General features: G+C 49.4%; 1 protein-coding gene and 1 long non-coding RNA gene across 3 annotated transcripts; both read left to right on the top strand.

Annotated features, from left to right (window-relative positions):
* The first annotated feature begins 8,937 nt into the window (after positions 1-8,937).
* On the top strand, positions 8,938-11,161 carry LOC120639668. 2 transcript variants are annotated; one of them, XR_005661593.1, is made up of 3 exons: positions 9,387-9,861; positions 9,968-10,126; positions 10,884-11,161. It is a non-coding gene; the product is annotated as an uncharacterized LOC120639668 (long non-coding RNA). The 2 variants fall into 2 exon arrangements; XR_005661592.1 differs by having other exon boundaries at positions 8,938-10,126.
* Positions 11,162-14,990: 3,829 nt separating this feature from the next.
* LOC120642860 (ABC transporter B family member 19-like) lies at positions 14,991-20,557 on the top strand. Its single transcript, XM_039919467.1, has 9 exons — positions 14,991-15,477; positions 15,657-15,711; positions 15,784-15,959; positions 16,063-16,227; positions 16,368-16,663; positions 16,792-17,156; positions 17,252-17,475; positions 17,584-19,494; positions 20,063-20,557. Exons 1-9 carry the CDS (start codon positions 15,073-15,075, stop codon positions 20,408-20,410), a joined length of 3,945 nt encoding a protein of 1,314 aa, XP_039775401.1. The 5' UTR covers positions 14,991-15,072; the 3' UTR covers positions 20,411-20,557.
* The last annotated feature ends 740 nt before the right edge of the window (positions 20,558-21,297 follow it).

The raw sequence follows: 21,297 nt of genomic DNA, 5'->3' as shown, positions 1-21,297 counted from the left end.
GGAACACAAGGATGAGGATTGAATTCGGGTGTCGGATCGGCGGATCATCGGAAAAAGATTTCGTAGAATCAGGAGCTCGGACAGGAAAGAATTTTGGAATGATTTGAGTTCAGCGACGAAAAAGTTTTTGGAAAATAATATTTTTAGCGGGTGATTTATTTGGGTCTATTTTCGGGACGTTACACAGTCGCATACAATAACAAGTGGGCCACGGATTGGGCTTTGCACTAGTTTTATCATAAAGTCCCATTGGACCCTGTGACGAAGCACCACCCTCTCGTGGTCCAGCATTTTTTTGAGCTCGATGAAACACCGAAGGTGAACGTGGGCGGCAGGCCCGAAGACAAGGCGTTTGTCGCTATGCTTCGAAAGGTGGACAAAGCTTTTGGGTTCAAGGACATAGTCGAAGAATATGTCTCCTGCGATTGTTTCCCAGTGATGGCTGGGTGGGCCATCTCCTCGTGGCTTGCCGAGGACCGCTGGATTGATGGTGTCCTGGTGCCCGACTTTTTGTCATTGTTCAATCTTCATCGGGACGGTAAGTCCGCTAGCCTCGCTTTCTTTTTCGCATTTTTTCCCTGGCTAACGAAGAACATTCATGTAATGTCCTTGATAGGCGTTGATGCAGCTGTCGTTGATAGCCGAGCCGACGAAGCCCTTGGGCCTGTGTCGGGCAATGAGTACAAGGCGTTGCTAGGCCATCTTGCGGGTGCGTGGCGAAACCACGTGTTCCATGCCTTCGGGATTGTTGCTACTCAGCGTGTCGCGGAGGCCAAACTCATCAGCAGAAAAGGCCCCACTTCCACAGGCGTGCTGGAAAAATTGAAAAAAAAACATGGGATCTCTACTGCACGCGCGCCGAAGAGGACCCGCATCTTGGATAAGGTCCTCAACGGCTCCCCATTGCACGATAAAGGGGAGTCGGAGGATGTGACTAGCAAGGACAACAATTCTCTTTCTAGAGGCTCTTCGCATCCTGTTGCCGATACCGTCGCCACCGTTGTCCCGGTGATGACCATGCTCACGTGCTTAGATCTAGAGTTTAGCGCAGCTATAGAAAACACCAAAGAGGAGGCGGATGACGACGTCCAAGTTGTTCTCGACTCACCTGCTCCCGCACGTACTGAGCGCGATGGGGCTCCTTGCACGCAAGAGGAGCTGGCAAAGGCATCTACCGCAGCCGCCGCTCCAACCGAATTCGAAGCTCGAGGTACTAGGCCGAAGGTGACATCAGCTCTTCGGACAGCAGTAGTTACTTCATTCGTGATGTTGACCCGGAGGCACTGGCTGTCGAACTTGGGAAAGTCGAAGGCGGTTCACCTCGGGTGTAACATTGTGGAATCCCTTCGCTTCGAAATCCGAGATCGCGAGCAGGAGCTTCTAGCGGTAGGGGGACTCATTTTACTATCCGCTGATGGAGTCTGGGTTGGAGAACACAGTACTGAGCGCCCAAGACCTAGTGACGAAAGCGTTCGTCGCTGCTCGTCAGATGGAAAATGAAGGTAGCTCGAAAGTCGTGTTAGACCTGGAAGCTAAGGACTCCACCCTCAAAAAAGAGAAAGCCGCCCTTCAGCTTCGCTCTAAGAAGTCCAGCACGGAGAACGCCACTTCGGCTACCAAGCGGTCCGCGGCTACTAAAGAGAGGCGAAGGAGGCTGAGGCTGCCGAAGAGCGGCGTGCGATGATGAGGAACCGCCTTCATTCTTACAAGGAGGCGGTGAAAGCAGAATCTGCGGCATTGCAGGAGGAGCTGCCTGACCTTCTGGAGAAGTACAGGCTCGTGGCTCCCGAGTTGTCTTCGGAGGATAACATTGGGTTGGAAATTTTTTTCAAATGGCTTCGAGCGTGCGTTGCTATGGTTGGATGCTGGGGCTCATTTTCATGAGAATCTGAGCGCTATCGTTGCGGTGCGTACTTTGAGTGCCACGGTGTATGGGCTCTTTCCTACCAAAGCTTGCAATGAAGGGAGTGTGACGAAGGCGCAGCTCCAACCCGACGTCAGCTTTGGTGATGAATATCGCCAAAAACTTTATGGACGGGTTTTTCAAAGGCAAGGGTCGTGCACTTGTGCGGCGCAAAGCTTAACGACTAAAGCACTAGGTGGTTTTGTTACCTCTGTACTTAGGGAAAGGTTTTGTTCCACATATTACTAATTGTCGTCTATGCTTTTGCTTTTTCAGCTCCAAGCTAAAGCCGACGCCATTGCCCCGAGTATCCTGGATGGTTCCAATGAGCCTATCACTACTGCGGAGACTCCTGCCACCGAAATGATTGAAGTTGGTGGACACGGGGGGATGCCCTGCAAGTCCCTCATCACCCTGCTCAGGCGGAGCCGATGGCGAAGACCTAGGAGAGGTGTGAGAGAGTGGTTTGAACTTTTTTGTACTGAACAACACCTTTTGTGTAACTAATGCCTTCGGTGCCTGCACAGGACCCTGCGGTGGAACCTGTGCGGATCACCGAAGGTATCCAACCTTTGTTGATGCATTGCGATGCCTTTTATATTTCGCGTGCAATGTGGTCACGGTTTCACTCGCCTTTTCCTTGGGTTAGCTTTGACGAGTTCTGGGATGCGGAGATGCGCTTGTATGATTATCATAATGATGACTCGAAGTCCTTTTGGGAGGAGTTCGGGCGTGATCCTGAAGCGCAGGCGAGGATTCTTTTGGAGCGCTACGCTCGCCGGGTATCGCGCCGTGCGGAGGCGGGCTTAACCTCGCCTTCCCTGGGCCTTGCGGAGCCTAAAGAGGAGCCTGCCGAAGATATTCCTCAGGAACCTTGTTTCAGGTTCCACCTTAGAAATGGGTCCGTTGAAGATGATCACTGACAGTGCTGCTGGTTCTTGTGTAGGGCCCGTCTTTGAAGACTTCCTTTGGCGAACCACCGAAGACTTCATTACTCGCGCGGTCCGCGAACTTGTCGAAGAGACGGACCACATAGTGTTTGAAGAGGAGATATCTGTTGTATCAAATGTGTGTTTGTAAAACGTGCTTTTACTGTTGGCCAGACTTGTTTGTAATGTGGTTTTTTAGGATGTCATCCTGTGAGTTTTCGGAAGTGTGTAAAATATCTTGTCGTGATTAATACAAGTGTTTTAATAATGATGAGCCCTGCGGCTACGCATGTCTATATCTAGATGTTAAGCCCCCCTTGTGGAGATGCGGGGCGAAGAGTGCTACGCTGGACTCTATAGTCGTGGCTTTAGATGTGCTAGTTTTTTGTTGAACGCGAAGCGGCACCCTCCTCTTCGGGTGCTAGGTTTTAGTTTTGAGTGGCAGCACGTTCATCGCACAATCATTGTTTGCGAAGTGCCACCCCCCTTTGCGCGGCTAAGGGGCCGAGACGTTTTGTCTTGATTTGCGACTTTGGCTCTTGGAGCGCGACAGGTCTTTCCTTAGGGTGTCTTCGGCTGTTCAGCGCGAGAGAATCCTAGTCTTCGACTTTCACACGACAGGACTTTCCTTAGGATGCCTTTGGTTATTTAGTGCGAGAGGGCCCATTCTAGCCTTCAGCTTTCGCACGACATGACTTTCTTGCCTTAGGCTTTCGCTCATAAGGTCTTGGCTTTAGGGTGCCTCCGGCTCTTTAGCGCGAAAGGAACACACCTAGCCTTAGGCTTTAGCGTACTTGTAGTTTCCTGGCGCCACCGGTAGGGGACCAATGATATCGACGCCCCATCACGCCAGTGGCCAAACCTCCACCTCGTTGGGGAGGGGGGGACTTGCTGTATGGGGCATGTCTCTGGCAATTTGGACATGTGCGAACCACTTCGTGTGCTTCAGCTATTGCCGAAGGCCAGTAGAAACCTTTACAGAAAGCTTTTCCCACCAGAGCCTGTGTTCCAATATGCGAAGAACACATGTCAGTGTGTATCTCTTCGAGTAATCAATGACCTTCTTTGCATGATACGCATTTCAGGAGAGGGGCATAAACTCCCCCTCGGTATAGATCTTCGTTGACAATTTGAGTGGTTGCGGGCTCGAAGAGCAATTCTTGTTTCTTCTTTTTCATCCTCCGGGACAAAGTGTCTGCAAAGGTATGCCATTATGGTTGCTCGCCAATCTTTGCTGCTGATTGCATTGACAAATTTTGCTAGTTCTTTGGCGCAATTTACGGAGCCCTGCTTTATCATTTAAAAAAAGACATCTGTGGCCAATGGTTCTTGCTGTGCTACACCCTTCGCTAGCTTGTCTGCTAGCCAGTTCTGTGCCCTTGGAAAACTGCGTATGCTGAAACCCAGGAAATACTTTTCCATATTTCTCATTGCTGCTAGATACTTCGCCAGCTTCGGTTTTAGTGCCCTGTTGGACTTGTTAATTTGCCCTGTGATCAACTCAGTCTGATTTCATGGTCAGTCTTCGTGCCCCTAACGCTCTTGCTTTCTGAAGACCCAAAAGAAGGTCTTCGTATTCTACGACATTGTTTGTGCACCCCTCGAAATCAAACCTGACCACATATTTAAACTAAGTCCCCAACGGTGCTGTAAGTACTGCCGAAGCCACTGCACCAACCTTGCAATATGCACCATCACACATAAGCTGCCATACTGCCTCGATCTTCGGTGTCTAATCTATGGTGAATCTACCAGGACCTGTGACTTCATAGCTGATTTGGAGGTGAAGTCTACGGTGTGCTCTGCCAGTTGTGCGACCCATTTTTCTATTCTGCCAGAGGCCTCCCAGTTTTCGAACATATCCCGAAGTGGGAAAGAGGTCAAAACTTTGATATTTTAGCTCTAGAAGTTGTGCCGAAGCTTTCTTGCTGCCATCACGACAGCGTATGCTATCTTTTCCATTTCTGAGTACAGTAACTTCGACTCGTTTGAGTGCCCCTTCAATGCTATGCTCTTCGACGAGAGTGGCACTAACTGCTGCCCCTGATATGGCGATGTATAACAATAATTCTGGTCCCTCTGAAGGGCTGGCCATGATAGCCAAATTCTCAATGTATGCCTTGAGGGCTTCGAAGGCCTTCTCCTGCCCTTCGCCCCATTAGAAATTGCCCGAGCCTTTCAATGCTTTGAAGAATGGAAGACACATTTCTCCTGACCTGGATATGAATATGTTCAGCAAAGCTAGCCGACCTGTTAACTTCTGCACTCCCCTCTTTGTTGTTGGTGGCTCCATCCGCCTGATAGCTTCAATTTTTTTCCGGGTTTGCCTCGATTCCCCTTTTCGTGATCATGCAGCCGAGCAACTTGCCTCTGCGGACACCGAAGACACATTTTTCTAGATTCAATTTCAGGCCATGTCGCTGGAGATCTGCAAATGTTTCTCGAAGGTCCTGAATGTGATCCTCCCTTTTCTTACTTCGGACGACTATGTTGTCAACATATGCGGAGATGTTCTTATCTAGATGATCCCTGAGAACAATCGTGATCATCCTGTTGAAGGTCACCTTGCGTTACGAAGACCCTGTGGCATTCTCATAAAAATATGTGCCGAAGGGGGTGGTGAAGCTGGTCTTCTCCTCATCTGACTTGTTCATGAAGATCTGGTGGTACCCAGAGAAACAATCGAGCAAGCTCAGCATTTTGGAGCCAGTCATCGCATCGACCAAGATGTCAATGCATGGCAAGGGATATTCGTCCTTCGGGCAGTCTTTGTTGACTTTGGTGAAGTCAATGCACATTCGCCATTTTCCATTCTTCTTCGGCACCATGATGACATTTGCTAGCCACTATGGAACTGGACTTCGCGAATGACCCCTACGTCTAGCAACTTCTGTACTTCGGCTTGTGCGGCCTTCTTTCTTTCTTCGGACATTGTCCAAAGGCACTGCTTTACTGGTCTTGCCTTCGGATCGACTTTGAATGAGTGCTCCATGACATCCCTACGAACTCCTCGCAAGTCGGACGAAGATCATACGAACACATCTTGGTTGTTCTATAAGAACTGGATCAACCTAGATTCTTCTGCCTCTTTGAGCCCCTTGCCGATGATAACCATTCGGTCTGGGACATCTTCACACAATGAGACTTTATTCGTATGCTCTGCCGGTGATACCCCTTCTGGTTCTTGTGGCTCCTCATCAACCCCTCCTTCGGTGTCCTCTGACTCTGGTGCTTCAAATGCATGGACATTGTTGTTAGCATAAGATGTGTTGTCTTTGCACTTGCGTGCCTCTTCCTGATTGCCGAAGACAGTTATCACTCCGCCGGCTGTCGGTAGCTTCATGCATAGGTATGGCTGATGGATCACTCCTGCGAATTTAATGATGGTGTTGCGGCCGAAGATGGCATTATACGGGTAGTTAATGTCTACTATGTCAAAGGTTATTGCCTCTGTTCTCTGTGCGTTCCCTTCGCCGAAAGTGACATTCGGTTTGATTTTTTTCGACAGTGTCAATTCTCTTGCAGACGAAGCCAATGAGCAGGTACTGTGACTTTTGCAAGTTGTTTTATATCAGCACCATCTTGACGAAGCACTGCCAAACCAAAATGTCTGCTGAGCTGCCGTTGTCGACCAGGATTCTTCCCACATTGTTTCTTGCGAAGTTCACGAAGCTTTTGCCAATCTTTGCTCTGATGACGAGGGGGTCATTGTGTGGGTAGTGTTGTAGCCCGGAGGTTTGCCTCTATGAAGGATATCGGGACATGGGACCATAGAGTGCGGAAATGCTTGCCTTTGCTGACATGCGACACAGTTCTGAAATATTCTTTTCATCGGCTCTTTGTCTCATGGATGGGCTCATTGGATCCTCCGGATATAGCATTAATGACGTTGACTATGCCTCCGGAGGTGTGTTGCCTGGTTGATTTGTTTGCCTGCTCCGCTACCTGTCTTGGTTCGAGCTTCGGTGGTGGGGGTAGAGTTGCTAGTTCATAGGATTGAGGCGTGGAGCTCCTCGACCACGTTTGAGTGTATTGCGAAGGGGTCGGCATTGGTTGCGGGGGCGTCGAAGGGGCTGGTAATGTTGGTGTCTATGGCAGTGGGGTGTAGTTGAGCATTGGGTATGATATTGGCCAGTTTGGGGTTGGAGTCCACATGGGGGCTGAGACCGAAGGCTTTTGTTGGGATGGCTGTGAGGTGTAGTTTACTAGCTTCGCCGGCTGTGCACCATGTCGGTCAAACTCCTCCTTCCTTTCAATGGCGATGGGGCATTCATTCATCCAATGGCTTTTATCTTTGCCATGGAAGAAACAAAACGGGATCTTCTCTCTGCGGCTGCCCTCTCTTCGACTGCGGTGGTGCCGCTTGTCATAGTGGTGTCTCTCATCACGGCCGTGTCTTTCGTCGTGATGCTCTCTCTCTCACTTCTCCCTCGTTTATTGTGATGCCAAGAGTTGTGTGGCTCTTCTTCGGTCACTGTGTTGATTGCTTTGTGGTGCTTCAGTTGATCCGCGTGCCATGGCTTCGAGTGCGATCTGTCACTGTTTCTTGCCTTTTTCTGCTCATTCATTTCATTTATTCTTCGTCTTTTCCCTGGTCAGACTTGCGGGAGGTAGTGTGACATCACCTGCAAGCTACCTCTACAAACCGCAGGATAAAGCCGCATTCAAACATAACCCTTAACCCAGACACCATGTCTTCATTAATGATTACCATTCTAGCCTTGCGAAAGGACATCCATATTTATCAGGAGCCTTAGTTCTAGAGTGCCTGGTAAAGGGGGATGAAACAAAAACCAGGGTTTTAGATAATCAACTAAACATACATGATAAACAACTCAAGCACAAATCATGAAAGGATCACACACATTGGAACAAGCATATGAACCAAACATGCTAAGATAAATAAATGAACTCTAGTACAGACTTAAGAAATTACATAAAAAGAAGATACAAAACCACACCAACTCTTTATGAAGACTCTAAGACCTTGAAGGACCACTCCACACCTGTATTCTACTAATCCTAAGACCTTTACAAGTGAAAGTGAGGCTACATGTTGATGTCTTGATGTGTCTTGATTTGGAGCCCCTCACCTCATATTTATAGAGGGGAGCCACCTTCTTGGCTGAGTTCAGCAACTCTTTCACTTGAAACCGACATTGTGAACCAATGAAGAGCTGCCACATCGAAGATCAATGGTGCTAGAGCCCATGGGCCGTCGGCCGACCTGTGCTTGGATCCGTCTTCCTTCCCTTTTGGCCGAGACATTGATATGCGAGCCCTTGTGCCCGTGGTTGATGACTCAGCTCGAAGTAGGTCGGTTTGTGTCACTGGTGGGCCCTCCAATCCATTTGATGCTCGCCTGGCGGCATATGATTGGACGGTGTTTTGCTCCTTGGATTGAAGGGTGTGATTTCCCTTCAATTTCAGCCAAAAACCTGCACTCATAAATTTCTATGAGGACGTGGAATTTATTGATCTATTAGCATCATGATATAAGAAATACAAGTTCATCCATTTATTTTGACTAAGTTGATGCTAAAACGATCTATAGCCAGCGTCCACATCAAAGAACCCCTTTTTATCAAGTTTTAAACAAATTTTAGATTTTCGTCGGATTGTGTGTTGGGCACATTCCTACGGAGCACCTGTGGCGGCTGTGAGTTTCTTTCGGGAAGATCGTTCCTTCGGGAACTACAATAGAGTTTGGCGGGCAATACCTCTAAAGGGTGCCGACCGCGGACTTCGTTGACGGATATGCTCTTGGACGAAGATGCTCGCCTCGGCAATATAGTTCGAGATTGTGGACATGGAAACAGAACTATGTCAAACGTGCACATTATGAGTGTGAACTCAGTCTGAGCTAGCTATGCGTGGCCCCATACCTGTTGGCTGACAGGGTATCAGTGTTAGGGGGCTTGAACCTATGGCCCCCGATTAGCAGGGTCCGATGAGATCTGAGTAGGGAGGCTTCATAGTCCCGGGCGTCCTCTCGCGGGAGGATGCACCCCAGACTGGGAAAGCAGGATGGTGGCCGTAGCTGGCTAGCATCGGGGCGAGTGGGTACATGTGTACAACCTCTGCAGGGTAAAAACTATACATATAGCCGCATGCTCGGTCATTTACAACTCTGAATCTGGCTTCACATTCATAGAGTAGTCCCACTTGATATTTTTACCTCCCTCTAGTCTACTTTCCCTGCTCGAATAGCAGTTGAGGTGTGAGGAGAGGGAGTTCCCGTACCGAATCAAGGGGATTGTTTTCTTAGCTGAAGATAGATGTGATCGGGAGTCCGGGATGCCGGAATGGCCCGCGTCGAGGAGTTATGGATGACATTATATATAGAGAAAATTTCTTATTTGACAAAAAAATTTTGTTCCCAATTTGACACCCAAAGTTCAAATACTTCCTATATATATGTCCAACCTCAAAATTTTTGTTCCTAATATGAAACTCCCGTTAGATTTATCAGGCCTCACCGTTAACTGACATGTGGGGCCATGAGAAAAAGACCAAAATGTCCTTTATCCAAACTACACTGAAGAAGTCTCCAGTTTCGTTTCTCCTTCACTCCACACATCTCCCTGAGCTAATGGAGGGCCGGTCTGGCGGCGCGGCCACCGCGGGCGTGCGGGGCACGGGCGCCGTGAGTGGGTCGGCCGTGGCTGCCACGGGCTCAGCCGCCCGAGATCAACGCGTAGCCCACCTCCCCCAGCGGCCCCTGCAGCAACGACGCTTGGAGCTGGCGTGCTGTGCTTGGTAGCGAGGTCTCAGCCGGCGCGTCGCACCCCCCCCCCCCCCCCCCCCCCCCCCCCCCCGCGTCCCTGCACGGGTGGCTCCAGCCCGGCGAGCAGCGGCCTGAATTCATCCCTGTGAAGCGCCAGTGCTCCCCCAATTATGGCGGAAAGATTAGTGATTAGTGATTTGACGGAAAGATTCCAGGACGAGGACGTCTGGGTGTGAGGAATTTATTTATTTGGGGCTTGAACCTGATGTTGCTTCACGCTTAAAAAAAGAAAGTCGGAATTGGTGAGTTTTCCAGTAATTATATACGTCAGCTGTCCAATTATGACCAAGTTTGATGCTTCTAATTGCACACTTTTTTCTTGATCTGCCCCCGGCTATTCTGCATTAGCGCCCACACTTCAAACTCAAGGAGCGGCAAAATCGACCTTTCATCCTGTTGGCGGAGAGTGTCTCCGAGCGGGATGAACACTACAACAGCCAGGAGATGCGCATGATACAAAGATGTGACGAACACGGGAAACAAAGATGGCCTTCGGACAATCATCCGGTATGCTTTCTTCTTGTATTCAATGTCCCATCAATGACCGTTACATGGGTATTTATAGGCGGCGATTCACCTACCAGCCCTCCAAATTACACTGAAATGCCCTCCAATGGCTAGATTCATAGAATATTCTCAGGGCAGACCCGTACTTGTACAACACTCAGTGGGTTACAGCTAGGCTCCCACTTAGACTCGCCGTGGGCCCGGCTGCTGACGTCACTGTCAGTCCGCTCCGGTCCTCGACCATGTCACCGAAGCCCGATTCTTCGGCTTGCTCCCGGGCGTCACCTGTATCTGCTCCTCGCCTCTTCGTCCCGACTGCCCGAGGGCTTCGCTCTCCTTGGCGAAGCGGTCAGGACCTTCGTAGGGCCTTCGCTTCGCCCTTCTCTTGTCGGCTCTTCTCTCATCGTATGAAGACCTCGTCGTCTGAGGCCTATGTCCGGTCCAGTCCTGACCCGCTTGCTCGAGGCGGGGCCTTCGGGCTTTCGTATTTGGCCGAAGGTGGCGCCCCCAACACACCCTTCAAGTAACACTATTAAGCCACGAATCTAGCGGGAGTGTCCTGTTAGGAGCTAAAATTTCTAGGTTGGACATATAGGGAATATTTGAACTTTGGGTGTCAAATTGGGAACAACAATATATATACTTGCTGCTGCTTGCATAGAAAACCCCTGCCTTATCATTTGTCTATGTTACCGTTGCATCTACATAAAGCTTGAATATGAATGGTGACGTGAAGCTATTCCATCCTTGGTGATAGCCTGATAGATGCAGGATCCGAACGGAGAAGACCACCAGACGATAAAGAGAAGAAGTTAAGGATGACCCGAGCTACACTCCGAGCTGCTTGTGGAGAAAAGTTGAGAAGATGGAATTGCCCAGAAGACTAGCTATTGTTTCCGCTTTCTGTTTGTTTTCCTTTAGCCCAAGAGGCTTGTACTCAGAGATTCATATTACAATAGGATTATGTATTAAATAAACTCATTTACTGTTTTAACGTGAGCATGTCTGTGATATGTAATTGAAATGAGTTCTGTATGTGATAGCTAATGATTCAGGGACTATCATGACGATACTTAGAGTCAGGGATCACTACTACACAAATCTTTACCGAGGCGGGCAAAAAACATTAACCGAGCCGGTTTTTGCAACCGCCTCGGAGCCAACATCACGGTTAATCATGGCATTAACCGAGGCGATTTTTTTGCCCGCCTTGGTAATCAAATAAAGAAATAAAAAAAAGTTAAACCCGTGACGATCCCGCTGAGTCCATCACGGGCCCGCCAAGCCCTTCTGAACGGCACAGCTCGCCGACACGCCACTCATGGCCGCCGCAGCTGCCGCCGCACCATTCGGCGCCGCCCGCCGCTCTGCGCCACCCTGCGGCGGTGGCTATGGAGAAGGAGAGGGAGAGAGAGAATGTGGACTCTAAACCCTAAGAGCTATATATATACTTGTGCTTGCAACTGGGCCATTTGGGTTAGTGGGCTGGACCTTTTTTACCGAGGCAGTTGTGTTTATTAACTGAGACGATCATATTAGTAGCGTTCGCCTCGGTTAATTGATTTTGCGAGACGGTTTTGTGGGCGGTTAAAAATTGTGCCCGGCTCCGAGCCGATTTTCAAGTGTCTCACAAAATAGAATTTTGTAGTAGTGGATCTCTTTTTGAAAACTCGGTTCGTTTCGCGACCGGTCAGACCGGTCAGCCTCGACATGTGCCAAAATTGGCTGTCAGCACGTTCACAAAAGCTCAAACTGTTAGACAGGTCCCTACTAGCCACCTGCCAGTTATGAATCACCGACATGTCAAAAACTTGTCAAGCAGGAACCGCTTATTATTGCAGCTCTGTGCCTTAACGATGGCACGGCAGGTTTATTTACACTGATGTGGCTTTGGCGGCTATTTCGAATGTTCATGGCTTTCCATCTGGAAGTGTTGGAACGATTGTTTGTATTCAATTCCCACGTAGTTGTCTACTCCCTAATGAGCCACATAAACAATTCTGCCATGATGTTAAACTTTTGGGTGGTGATGATATCTATGATATGACTGAGTTCTGACCCTTCTTCTAAACTAATAAATAAATCCGCATGCCCGCCTTCGTAAAAACAAGACATATCTCACAACCTACGCCGTGCTGTATCTTGCCATTTGGAAGACAGAGAGAGAGAGAGAAGAGACTCACCTTGCTACAGTAGACGGCAAAGAAAAAAAAATCATTTGGACGGATTTTCTTGGCCATATGGTGAAGGATCGTGGCGAATGACTGGATTATTGGTCAGACTCCACCACGCCTAGGCCAGCAGATCGATCCCGCTGCAGACAAGTGATAGAATAAGGTGATATTCTTTGTCAGCATTTGTTAAACTTTCAAGCACCAACCGTATAAAAATTTCCTTTCGTGCGTTGTTTACAGCTTTGGTGGCCACATCAAATTAATTTCATGCCGGCTACACACATATTAACTGTTGAATCATCGGAACAAGTTCCCGAACACACTAGGTCAGAGCTCGTGCTGTCTAGCAAATGGTATGCACACACACGACGAAGCAGAAAAATTCCTGTTTGTTGTTTCATCGAATTTTCTTACATGACATCATGAATTGCTAATTCATTCCATGCGGGCTCGACATATTTACCGTTCAATATATAGGTGCTCTTTTTGTATTTAATTGGTGTATTAGACTTTTAAAAAGTCTTTTCAGGGATATTTTTCACAAATTATTCTTCCAATATATTATCGATTGCTACTAATTTAATGTCATCTAAAAAGTTCATTAAAATAAGAATATATGTTTGAGTTCTAGCTGTGTCATGCAGGGGAGGCGGGTACGGCGCCGGCACCCGCCCTAAAAACCTTTCCATAGTAGTGTTCAAGTAATATTTATGCACTAAACATGCATATAAATTGATTAGTCAATTGTGTAGAAATTCTTAAAGTCCATGAAGAAAGTGAACTTTATGTTAACCCAATGCAGCGGTGAAGTAACCAAGCTGCAAACAGTTGATTTGGCGAAAAGATAAGGAAATTTGCTGCTCAATTAGGGTGTAGATGTTGCAATCCCTCCGAACCAACCAGACCAATCCTGGATTTTTTTTTTGTTTTCTTCTTCTCCCCATCTGTTTCTACCGCGATGATAAATCACATCGCCGTCCTCTCCCAATGACAGCCATACGCTGTCTATAGTGGCGCCTTCACCACCAGATCCGTTTCAGCGACACTGCCCGCGAAACCAGCTTCACTGGTTTGTCTTCCCTCATCTCACCCTCTCCCCACCCATCCCAAGATCCAATACCGTGCCCACAGCCATTGCTGCCTGCACCACCACGTCAACCGAAACCATGACCCAATAACCTACCAGGAGCCAATGATTTTTCTTCTAGTGTTGTAATATCACTTCCGGCCAAAAAAGTTTCATAAACTGTGGAGGTGATTTGATAATCGTTTTACGCTAGAAAAGAGAATGCAGATTCCACGCGTTATTGTTTGTGTGAGTTAACTGACGTAAAAGATAGAAGTGTCAAATTGGTAATAAAAGTCAACACGGTGTTGAATAGAGAAGTTGGAAATTTTAAGCATAAATAAAGAATTCTCAACATTTTCTAGTGTTGAATACGGAATTTTCATAAACAATATGATAGTTGATCTTGAAGGACTGAGATTTATCGTCTTGTTGGCATTGGATCTCCTGAAATGTTAGAATTTATCAATTTCAGGCACCTGTAAGGTCAGTCTCAATAGGTTTCATAACATTAAATATTATCAATTTTGCTGACATGGTAAGAAAAGAAAATAATAGAGTTTTATGAGATGTGCGGAGAGTTTCATCACCATAAAACCCATCCGGCACAGTTATCTAGTTTTCAGTCTAGAAAATTGTGCTTATGAAATTTCCACTGAGACTGGACTAATACATGAGATGTTGTTAAATTAAATAAGAAGGGTACACCCAAGAGATCTATATATTTTCCTAGTTTTCTGGGAAAGAGAAGGATGATTAAAGTACGAAAGGCAACAGTTAGCTACACTGTACACAATACATTGATCAGCTCCAAACCACAAAATGGTCTACTACTAATATATTCCACCTAAAAACTGTAAGCCTTTCACTTGGTCCGAAAATTTACGGCCGCTCACCGTTGTATATATGTGAGTCTACGAATAACGAATATTACTGCTCCAGTGTGTGAGGGAATTCCGTGTGTGAGAGCCAAGGGATGGTCGTGGCATGGCACCAATGCAAAACTTGCCAATTGCAACGTGACAAAGCTTCGTTGAATCCTAAGGCGGTGCGGCAGAAGTCGCGCTCCCGTCCAAGTCACGGCGCACCATCGGGAGCTGCAGCCGAGGGCAGCCTTTTTTTTATGAAACCGAACGCCACGCCGGCGCTCGGCAAATTGGCCTAGCTAGGATTCTTCCGCCCGTTGTTCTCTCATCATGGAGGACTTCTCATTCTCCCTCTCCGGCACGCACCAGCGTCGCCGGCCAGGCGCGCGTTCTCCCTTCACCACGGCAGACAACTCCACCTCCTTCGCCGCCCCTGTGCTGGTCGGACGCCGGGGCCTCGATGACATGTCGTGGCAGAGCTCCGTGTCCTGGCAGCCGGACACGTCGTGGGCGCAGCCGCACGGCCTCGGCGCAGCCATCGGGCCATGGGCACCGGCGGGGTCGGGGTCTGCCTCCCGGCGTGGGCCAGCGCTTTTCCGCCGGACAGCAAGGGACTACTACCTGTCAACACGGTCCAGACGAATATACCGAGACCGATCGTCGGTGGCGAGGCAGCCCCGTGCTGGTGGCGGCAAGCGCCTGGAGCTACAGAGTGTCGTGACCGACGCGAGCCGCGCCATCGTTGTGGCGCCCAACACTTCTTTTGCCAGCAACGACGACATCGTCAGCACGACCACCGCCGTCCGCACCGCCGCCGGCCTAGACTCTGGAGACAAGGCGATGGTGAAGCACAGCGGCACCTACAACAACGCCATGTCCCGTGAAGTCTCCTTTTCGCGCGACAACCACGACAAGCTCTACGTTCCGCCGCGGCGGGACGCGCCTAGCTTTGGCTACGACGTCAGCGTCGCGTCATACAGCCACAGCCAGCGCTACGACGACGGCGGTGGCTACGGTTACGACGACGACGACGACTGTGAGATCGAGGTGAGGATCGGAAAGCCTGTCAGCATCTCCGGGCTGTTTAAGTACTCGACACCGTTAGACATCCTCCTCCTCGTTCTCGGGTGTGTTGGTGCCACAATCAACGGTGGCTCACTTCCCTGGTACTCGTATCTGTTCGGGAATTTCATCAACAAGGTTGTCAACGCCGATAAGGCACAGATGATGACGGATGTCAAACAGGCAAGTTCGTTGTGCTATAATAATTAGACACGAAATTACCAAAATAACACACACACACACACACACACACACACACACTCACACACACACACACACACACACACACACACACACACACAGAAATTCACGCGACCAGATTACTTCGAAGCTAAACGTTTTACAAACCACCTTGGTTGCAGATCAGCTTTTACATGGTGTTCCTTGCTGCAGTAGTTGTGATAGGGGCCTATCTTGGTAAGCATGCTGTTTTGGTATTTCCTTTTCAAGTCAGCACGCATGTTCTTGACAAGCTCTGTGAGCATGCAGAGATCACGTGTTGGAGGATCATTGGCGAGAGGTCGGCGCTCCGCATACGACGGGAGTACCTAAAGGCGGTGCTGAGGCAAGAGATTGGGTTCTTCGACACGGAGGTCAGCACGGGCGAGGTGATGCAAAGCATCTCCAGTGATGTCGCTCAAATCCAGGATGTCATGGGAGAGAAGGTAACAGAGTAGTAACACACGGAGTGAGTGAAGAGCCCTGAATTAGTGCTTGGTACTGAACAAGGCAGGTGATTAATTAATTGTCTATTACATACAAAATAAGATGGCAGGCTTTGTGCATCACGTCTTCACCTTCATCTTCGGTTACGCGGTCGGCTTCACCAAATCATGGAAGATTGCTCTTGCGGTCTTCGCTGTCACACCTCTCATGATGTCCTGCGGCATCGCCTACAAGGCCATCTATGGCGGCCTCACCGCCAGGGACGAGGTCAGCACGCTCTTATTATCTCCTCTCAAATGACCAATTAGTAGTACATACAGATTCGTGATTGCTAAAATGTACTGGACTGAAATAATCATTTTCTTTTCTTTTTTGTTTTGCTTTGATTTAATTCGGTGATGTATTAGGCATCATACCAACGTGCAGGCAGCGTGGCCCAGCAGGCGATCAGCTCGATCCGGACTGTCCTCTCCTTTGTGATGGAGGACCGGCTGGCTGACAAATACGCTGAGTGGCTGAACAAGGCAGCACCAATCGGTATAAAGATGGGCTTCGCCAAGGGCGCAGGTATGGGCATGATCTACCTAGTAACTTACTCCCAGTGGGCTCTGGCGTTGTGGTATGGCTCGGAGCTGGTTGCCAAGGGCGAGATCAAAGGTGGCGACGCCATCGCCTGCTTCTTCGGTGTCATGGTCGGAGGAAGGTATGTATATAGAACAAACAACTTGAACAATATCTTTGACGTGCCGCGTGTGTGTATATATATATATATATATATATATATATATATATATATATATATATATATATATATATATATCTTGTCCCAAGAAATGTTTCTTTTGCTGATGCCTTGGAATCTGGCAACGTTGTGCGCAGGGGTTTGGCGTTATCGCTATCCTACTACGCCCAGTTCGCGCAGGGGACGGTGGCGGCAGGGCGAGTCTTCGAGATCATCGACCGGGTGCCGGAGATTGACGCATACGATAGTGGCGGTCGCATGTTGTCGACAGTAAGGGGGCGGATCGAGTTCAAGGACGTGGAGTTCACGTACCCGTCACGGCCGGAGGCCATCATCTTGTACAACCTGAATCTTACCATCCCCGCTTCCAAGATGCTGGCGCTTGTTGGTGTCAGCGGAGGGGGAAAGTCCACTATGTTCGCGCTCATCGAAAGGTTCTACGACCCGACGCGAGGTGAAGCAGAAACACTGAATAAGCAAAATGGAATGTTTCGTGTATGTTTGCTGTTGTGGATGTGTGGTAATTCTAGGTTATTGGTGTTGGTGCAGGGACGATTATGTTGGACGGCCAGGACCTGCCATCCCTAAATCTTAGGTGGCTGCGCTCGCTGGTCGGCTTGGTCGGACAGGAGCCCATCCTATTTGCCACCTCCATCATAGAGAACGTGATGATGGGGAAGGAGAACGCGACGAGGCAAGAGGCCATCGCGGCCTGCACCAAGGCCAATGCTCACACCTTCATCCTGGGCCTGCCAGATGGCTATGATACACAGGTGAGCTGTGAGCAAACTTTGACGTACATATATGCCATCAGCTAGCTAGCCTCCGTGTGCTCGAGTTGCAGCTAGCAATTCTAACATATTAAGACTTACTGTTTATAGGTTGGCGACCGTGGGACCCAGCTGTCAGGCGGGCAGAAGCAGCGGATCGCGCTCGCGCGTGCAATCATCCGGGACCCGCGCATCCTGCTGCTGGATGAGCCCACCAGCGCCCTGGACGCCGAGTCTGAGGCTCTGGTGCAGAAGTCTATTGACCACCTTTCAGCCGGACGCACCGTGGTAGTCATTGCCCATCGCCTCGCCACCGTCCGCAATGCTGACACCATCGCCGTGCTGGACCGTGGGGCCGTGGTTGAGTCTGGCCGCCACGCTGATCTGATGGCTCGGGGCGGTCCATACGCTGCCCTTGTGAAGCTCGCATCAGACAGTGGCAGGTCCGACACCTCTGCAGAGCCCAGCAAACCAGCTGCCGCCGGCACGGATATGCACAACAGTTTCACCGATGAGTCAGGGTATGAGATGTCCATGATGTCCAAGTCACGGCACCGTGTTCAGACGATCCACGAAGAGGCAAGCCCGAAGGATGATGCTAGTGCAAAGTTCAGTGTCTCAGAAATATGGAAGCTGCAGCGGCGGGAAGGCCCCTTGCTGATCTTGGGTTTTCTGATGGGCATAAATGCTGGAGCTGTGTTCTCGGTGTTCCCGCTACTTCTGGGCCAGGCCGTCGAGGTGTACTTCGATGCCAACACGTCAAAGATGAAGCGGCAGGTGGGCTATCTGGCGGTTGCCGTGGTTGGTCTAGGCGTGGCTTGCATCCTGACCATGACAGGGCAGCAGGGTCTGTGCGGATGGGCGGGTGCTCGGCTCACCATGCGTGTCCGTGACCGCCTCTTCCGCGCCATCATGAAGCAGGAGCCAGCGTGGTTCGATGAGGAAGACAACGCCATGGGTGTCCTAGTGACACGGCTTGCGCGGGACGCCATCGCGTTCCGGTCCATGTTCGGAGACAGGTACGCCGTGCTCTTGATGGCTGTGGGCTCAGCCGGTGTGGGACTCGGCATATGTTTCGCGCTGGACTGGCGATTGACGCTTGTCGCCATGGGCTGCACGCCGTTGACGCTTGGTGCCAGTTATCTCAACCTGCTCATCAACGTCGGTCCAAAGTCGGACGATGGCACGTACGCAAGGGCCAGCAGCGTTGCCGCTGGCGCCGTGTCCAACGTGCGCACGGTGGCTGCTCTCTGCGCCCAGGGCAACATCGTCCAATCCTTCAACCGGGCACTCGATGCCCCCATGTCCAAGGCACGGAGGAGGTCACAGATCATGGGCATCATCCTCGGGCTGTCCCAAGGCGCCATGTATGGCGCCTACACGGTGACACTTTGGGCTGGTGCTCTCTTCATAAAGAGAGACGAGTCCAAATTCGGTAACGTGTCAAAGATCTTCCTCATCCTTGTGCTAAGTTCCTTCTCTGTTGGCCAACTGGCTGGCCTTGCCCCCGACACATCTGGCGCACCAGCGGCCATCGCGGGCATACTGTCCATATTGAAGCGTCGCCCAACGATCAACGAGGATCCTACCAAGCGGCGAGCAATCAAAGATGGGAGGCCCATTGATGTGGATCTGAAGAATGTGACGTTTGCATACCCATCGCGTCCAGGTGTGACAGTGCTGAATGGATTCTCAATGCGTGTGAAGGCAGGGAGCACCACTGCAGTGGTTGGTGCCAGTGGTAGCGGGAAGTCCACAGTGGTGTGGTTGGTACAACGATTCTACGACCCGGTGGATGGGAAAGTGATGGTAGGCAGTATTGATGTACGGGAACTGGACCTCAAGTGGCTTCGAGGGGAGTGTGCGATGGTGGGCCAGGAGCCGGCCTTGTTCACTGGGTCCATAAGAGAGAACATTGGGTTCGGCAACCAAAAAGCTTCTTGGGCTGAAATTGAAGATGCAGCCAAGGAGGCCAACATCCATAAGTTCATTGCTGGGCTTCCCAATGGCTACGATACTCAAGTAAGCAATCTTAACAAATCCACTAAAATATTTCAGGAAATAGTGGTAAGAAGAAGGTTTTTTATCAAAACTTATTTTGACTTTTTCTTGCATGCTTTTTTTAATTAAACAGTACAACTTAGACACACACTCACTCCTATGAACATACAAACGCATATTCTACCTTTATGAGCATCTTCGAAGACCGAGTCTGCAAATCTTTAAGATTGATGAAGTCATCATAGACGTCTCGTTGTCGACTGGAACAGTGACTCCTACTATAAGCACAACGCCGTTAAATCCTAGAATACTTTTATAACCACTAGGGTACATGCCCTTTCACAATTTTTCTTGCATGTGTATTCTGTAGTAGTTCATATTTTTCTGATATAAAGTTGTACAAGATACCTAGAACATCTTTCATAAAAATTAATAATCATATGATGGTTTAAAAACAGACAATCATGCATTGAGGAAAATAAGCTTAAAATGTACTCAAGCTACATAACTTTGCATGGGTTGATCCTATCTAATTGTATACATATATGTCGCTGAAAAAGGATTGCTAAACCATTGTTATTTTCTGCAGGTTGGAGAGAGTGGGGTCCAATTGTCAGGGGGTCAGAAGCAGAGGATCGCAATTGCACGAGCAATCGTCAAGCAATCCAGGATACTACTTCTGGACGAGGCTAGCAGCGCGTTGGATCTTGAATCCGAAAAGCATGTGCAGGAAGCACTCAGGAAAGTCTCACGACGTGCAACGACTATCGTGGTAGCACACCGCCTCTCCACTGTTCGTGAAGCCGATCGCATTGCTGTTGTGGACAACGGAAGGGTCATCGAGTTCGGAAGCCACGACGACCTTCTAGCGAGCCATCGTGATGGTTTGTACGCCGCCATGGTTAAGGCAGAAGTGGAAGCGCAAGCGTTCGCCTAGAAAATACTCTTGCTGCCTGTAATTTCAGCAATTTGCTCATAATGATGATTGTAACGACCTGCCCGAGATAACGGCTAAAATCTACTCTATATTTTGAGTAAACCACACCTGCTAAATAACTCTCTTGCGCTTTCGTCCTCGCTTCGCGCAAAAAGCTGCAGCTAGAATTATTTACCTTCCCGTGACCGGTCTGGCTCGTTACCGTTTCTCGGTACGGGACTAAACTGAATACTGTGCCGGAGCTACAGTATTTTTCGCGCTACAGTAGCCGTGCTACAGTAACTCGAATTCAGCCCGGCCCAACTGGCCACGGGCTGTCACAGTCACCCCCCGTTGAGGATTCGACGTCCTCGTCGAGACATCGAACCAGCTTACCCATACGGGACAAAGGAGCATGATCCCCTCTCTTGGGCCACGTCCCATACGTCTAGTGCTACGATCCCATGTGCCACGCCCGTGGGTTCACTGCCAGCAGCCCATGTGTGTCCGTCCACATGCTGTTGGCATCTGTGTTTCCACGCGCCGACGTGCTCATGTACGCGCACTTCTGCCCGTACGTGGCGTGAACCGCAAGAGTATGGCTCTGATACCCCTGTAACGACCCGGCCCGAGATAACGACTAAGATCTACTCTACATTTTGAGTAAACCACACCTGCTAAATAACTCTCTAGCGTTTTCGTCCTCGCTTCGCGCAAAAGGCTGCATTCGGAATTATTTACCTTCCAGTGACCGGTCTTTTAAACTGGTCTGGCTCGTTACCGTTTCTCGGTATGGGACTAAACTGGGAATACTGTGACGGAGTAACTCGAATTCAGCCCGGCCCAATTGGCCACGGGCTGTCACAATGATCAAATCTTGTTTTACAACAAAAATAGTAATACTTAGG

Source organism: Panicum virgatum, chromosome 7K (genome assembly GCF_016808335.1).
Source record: "Panicum virgatum strain AP13 chromosome 7K, P.virgatum_v5, whole genome shotgun sequence".
In the NCBI taxonomy this organism is placed as follows: Eukaryota; Viridiplantae; Streptophyta; class Magnoliopsida; order Poales; family Poaceae; genus Panicum; species Panicum virgatum.
The sequence above is the reverse complement of the archived record's forward strand: the minus strand, read 5'-3'. Positions and strand labels throughout refer to the sequence as shown.

Bases quoted from the DNA above. Each gene is read 5' to 3' on its own strand.
- LOC120642860 (XM_039919467.1), top strand. From the start codon at position 15,073: ATGGTGAAGCACAGCGGCACCTACAACAACGCCATGTCCCGTGAAGTC. The intron at 15,712-15,783 runs GTAAGCATGCTG...GTGAGCATGCAG, and splicing joins TGTGATAGGGGCCTATCTTG to AGATCACGTGTTGGAGGATC. The intron at 15,960-16,062 runs GTAACAGAGTAG...ATACAAAATAAG, and splicing joins AGGATGTCATGGGAGAGAAG to ATGGCAGGCTTTGTGCATCA.